This window comes from Varanus komodoensis, unplaced genomic scaffold (assembly GCF_004798865.1).
Source record: "Varanus komodoensis strain SLA01 unplaced genomic scaffold, ASM479886v1 scaffold52, whole genome shotgun sequence".
NCBI lineage: Eukaryota > Metazoa > Chordata > Lepidosauria > Squamata > Varanidae > Varanus > Varanus komodoensis.
The window spans coordinates 1,622,269-1,625,897 of record NW_025336114.1 but is presented as its reverse complement, the minus strand read 5'-3'; the positions used below and the strand labels follow the sequence as shown (position 1 = coordinate 1,625,897).

Genomic DNA, 3,629 nt, shown 5'->3' with positions numbered 1-3,629 from the left:
CATAGATTGTGATTGGGAATACAATAGTCTGACATTCAATATAATTGATTTTCAGTCAGTTTAGGAGATACCAAGGAAGCCTTTTTCCACAGAATGTAAATTCATAGGGATTAATTGTCAGATGTAGAGATGGTCATTAGTTTATATGCCTATAATTACTGGACAAATTGTAGCCCCAAGCCCACCTCTACACTGGGTTCCCTAGAGGAGAATGAGTTTGTAAGATTAGAAGAATTAGTGTCTTATGCCCTTAACCTTAGCTAGTGCTGGATTTGCTCAGGACCTACCCAGGGGGACCCATCCTGGCCCTGGAAGGTGACACCACTAGACTACATGAGCCTGTGGGACACATACATGTGATATGTAAGCGACCTCTCCTCACCCAAGTTTGACAAAAATTGGAGTACTAGCAGATCCCTCCGCAAATGGCAAGTTGAACCACAGCTAAGCGAATGGCCTTTCTCTTGCTATAAGTCAGTCACTTCCACCTACATGGTAGCGTGCAGCCAGTGCCACTACCACATTGTCTTGATGGGTGAGTGTAGAAACAATCACAACAGGGATTCCACCTTTTGCTTCAGCTACGCCAACACTTGGTTCCCAGCCCCTGCTACCTCCGCAGAGCCAACCCATAATGTCTCCACTCCCCACAACTGTACTGAAGCGAATTTCAGGGACAGGAAGATATGGCAGTGTAGATACTTGGATCCTGAAGTGGGAGATTGTTGGGAGAATGGGACACGAAATAGCCAGGGAAGTACAAAGGGGAGGAACTGCACCTAGAGCATATGTCTACTATCACTTCCAGCATGAGAAGTTATGTGATGGCCAAGCATGGTCTTCATTAAAAGGAAGTGGGGATTGGGCCTTCTCTGTCCTCCCCTGAAACAGGACAGGACCTGCTGCCCTGACTTCCTGAGGCCTCCCTTCTTCCTAGACTTGCAAACTGTGACCTTCAGGGGAATGGTAGAACAGGGGAAGGAGAGGGGACAGAGGAGTCTAGATAAAGCCTCCAGACGGTGTCAGACATGGAATGACAAGTGGCCATCTGAGAGAATCATTCGGACCTATGGCTCAGCCACTTGGTATGGGGTCTATTTAGTGGTGCTTGGCCCCATGGGTATGACCAACCACCTTATCAGATTATAGTCAGTAGCGGAGATAGTCAACAGTAAGACTGCCCAGGTACTGGAACTAGCAGCTGACCAGTTCACCCAGCTTTGGAATGCAGTCGTACAGAACTGCATGGCCCTGGACTACCTATTTGCTGAAGAGGGAGGGGTATGCCAGAAATTTAACTGGATGGTCTGCTGTCTCAAAATAGACAACAGAAAGGTCATAAACAGTCTGGCAGAAAACATGAGGAAAATTGCCTGTGTCCCAATGCAAAGGTGGAAAAGTTTAATCTTCAATTAATCAATAATCTTAATAATAAAGCTGGCTTCCAAACTGGGTCTGGCTCAAGAATAGGTTCCTCATCTGCTGCCTAATCATGTTAATTTTGTGCTTGCTCCCTTGCCTGTTACCCTGCACAATGGCTTTAGGTCAAAGGACCATAGAATCTATCGTTAAAACAATTTTCAATAAGCAAATGTGGTCTCAATATATCCCCCTCTCTACTAGTGGCCGTGGAACCGATGGATCTTAGCCACCCACGGCTCATCTGGATGACCTCTCGCGACCAGTCGCATCTCGTTCCAGGGTACTGGGGGCGCCTAAATGTGCCTTAATCTTGAACATTAGCACCTGGTTTTTTCTGACTTAGCATTAAGACAAGTAATCAAGGAAGGCGTGTATAAAGGAGACATTACAAGCATTTTGCTGGGAACTCGGAATGCCAATATTTATTTTCATTAAAAGTTCTGTCTAGGGATAGTTCCCAAAAATTTCACAGGGTGCACTACATCTCCCAGCATTCCACTGGGCAGCAGATGGGCGACAACACGCACTCGTGTTCCACTCCCCTTGAGAACGAAAGCCGCTCACTCTGCAAGAACTACAACTCCCGGCAACGTTTGCGGGTTATTGACGCTTTACACGCCGTAACTATAGCGTGAGATTTGCGCTGTTGCCGTGGTACCTGGACTGACGTAAGTCAGAAAGCGGGTGGCTTTACTCCCCGTCATGATTCAGTCCGTCAGAGGGCAGTGAGGCCGTCGTGCTGTCGTTGGCCTGGGAGCGCGTTTGTTCCAGGGAGTGGCTGCGCCTGGGACTCGGGCCTGTGCTGGACTAGGTAGCCGGCGCGGGAGGTTTCGGCCGACTGAGTCCGTGGGTGCGGAGGTGGCCTCCTCCCCCGGTTCCGCCTCAGCGCTTCAGGAGTTCCCGCCAGGGCTAAGAGTGTCTTCTGAGGCCGCCCCGCGCCGCTTCTTCACGGCCTTTCCTTACTGTGCCCCGCCGGGGTCCTCGATTTCTTTCCCGTCCCCGTCCTTGCGTGAGGTCCGGCCATGTCGGGGCTCCTGGGCAAGCTGTTGGGGACGGCCGGGAAAGGCGGCGGGAAGGGGCCTTCTCCCCAGGAGGCCATCCAGCGACTTCGCGATACTGAGGAGATGCTAAGCAAGAAGCAGGAGTTCCTAGAGAAGAAGATCGAGCAGGAGCTGGCGGCGGCCCGCAAACACGGCACCAAGAATAAGCGCGGTGAGCAGAGGATGGCGGGCTGACTGAAAGGGGGGATAACCACCTTCCTTCCTTGGATGGTGCTCTGTGGAAACTATTGTGTCGAGAGACATGGAGAGATGATGACGGGAGGCAGTTCTTACACCCTTCCAAGGGGAAGGATGGAAGTCAGGTCTAAGCAAATATACCTCGTAATACGTAGGAAGAACTGTTAGGTAGATAACTTAGAGCACAATCTTAGGTTTGTTTACTTGGAAGTACCTCCTAGTGAAGCCGGAAGGGCTTATTCCCAAAATAAATACGTGTGAGTTGCAGTAATAATAGCTTCGTCTGCTTTTCTTTCTTCCCCTAAAAGGCATCTGAAACCTTGTGCAATCTGGGGAAGTCATCAAACAGCAGTAGTAGGATGCAGCCAAGTCCAAAACACTAACATCTTAGTGCGTGTCAGAAAATGGACATTTTCACTCAGTTACTGATGTGGCCTCCCATGATAATTGATTGGAAGGGTGCGATTCCATAATAAAAAGTACCCAGCTGGGAGCAATTACTTTACTGTAGCTGTTGGTTTTGTAAGTGCTTAGCTTGCAAACCAGCATACTAAAAAGCAGAGACATTACCCTGCTGACAAAAGTGCGTATAGTCAAGGCTATGGTTTTCCCAGTTGCAATGTAAGGCTGTGAAAGTTGGACCATAAGGGCGGCTGCCCGCCGAAGAATTGAGGCCTTTGAATTGTGGTGCTGGAGAAGACTCTTGCGAGTCCCTTGGACTGCAAGGAGATCAAATCAGTCATTCTTAAAGGAGATCAACCCTGACTGCTCTTTAGAAGGCCAGATACTGAAGATGAAACTCAAATACTTTGGCCACCTAATGAGAAGGAAGGACTCCCTGGAGAAGAGCCTAATGCTGGGAAGAATAGATGGCAAAAGAAGGAGGGGACGGCAGAGGATGAGGTGGTTAGATAAAGCAGTTGGTGTGAGCTTAGGTGGGCTCCAGGGGATGGTGGAGGACAGGAAGGC

At 49.3% G+C, this 3,629-nt stretch overlaps 1 protein-coding gene across 1 annotated transcript in view; it reads left to right on the top strand.

The window, feature by feature from the left end:
* Window positions 1–2,094: 2,094 nt before the first annotated feature.
* Window positions 2,095–3,629, top strand: part of CHMP4B (charged multivesicular body protein 4B) — a 15,788-nt gene continuing 14,253 nt past the window's right edge. The window contains exon 1 of the mRNA XM_044447526.1: window positions 2,095–2,634. Within this exon, the coding sequence (XP_044303461.1) occupies window positions 2,445–2,634 (190 nt within the window). The 5' untranslated portion in view covers window positions 2,095–2,444. The remainder of the gene's footprint in view (window positions 2,635–3,629) is intronic.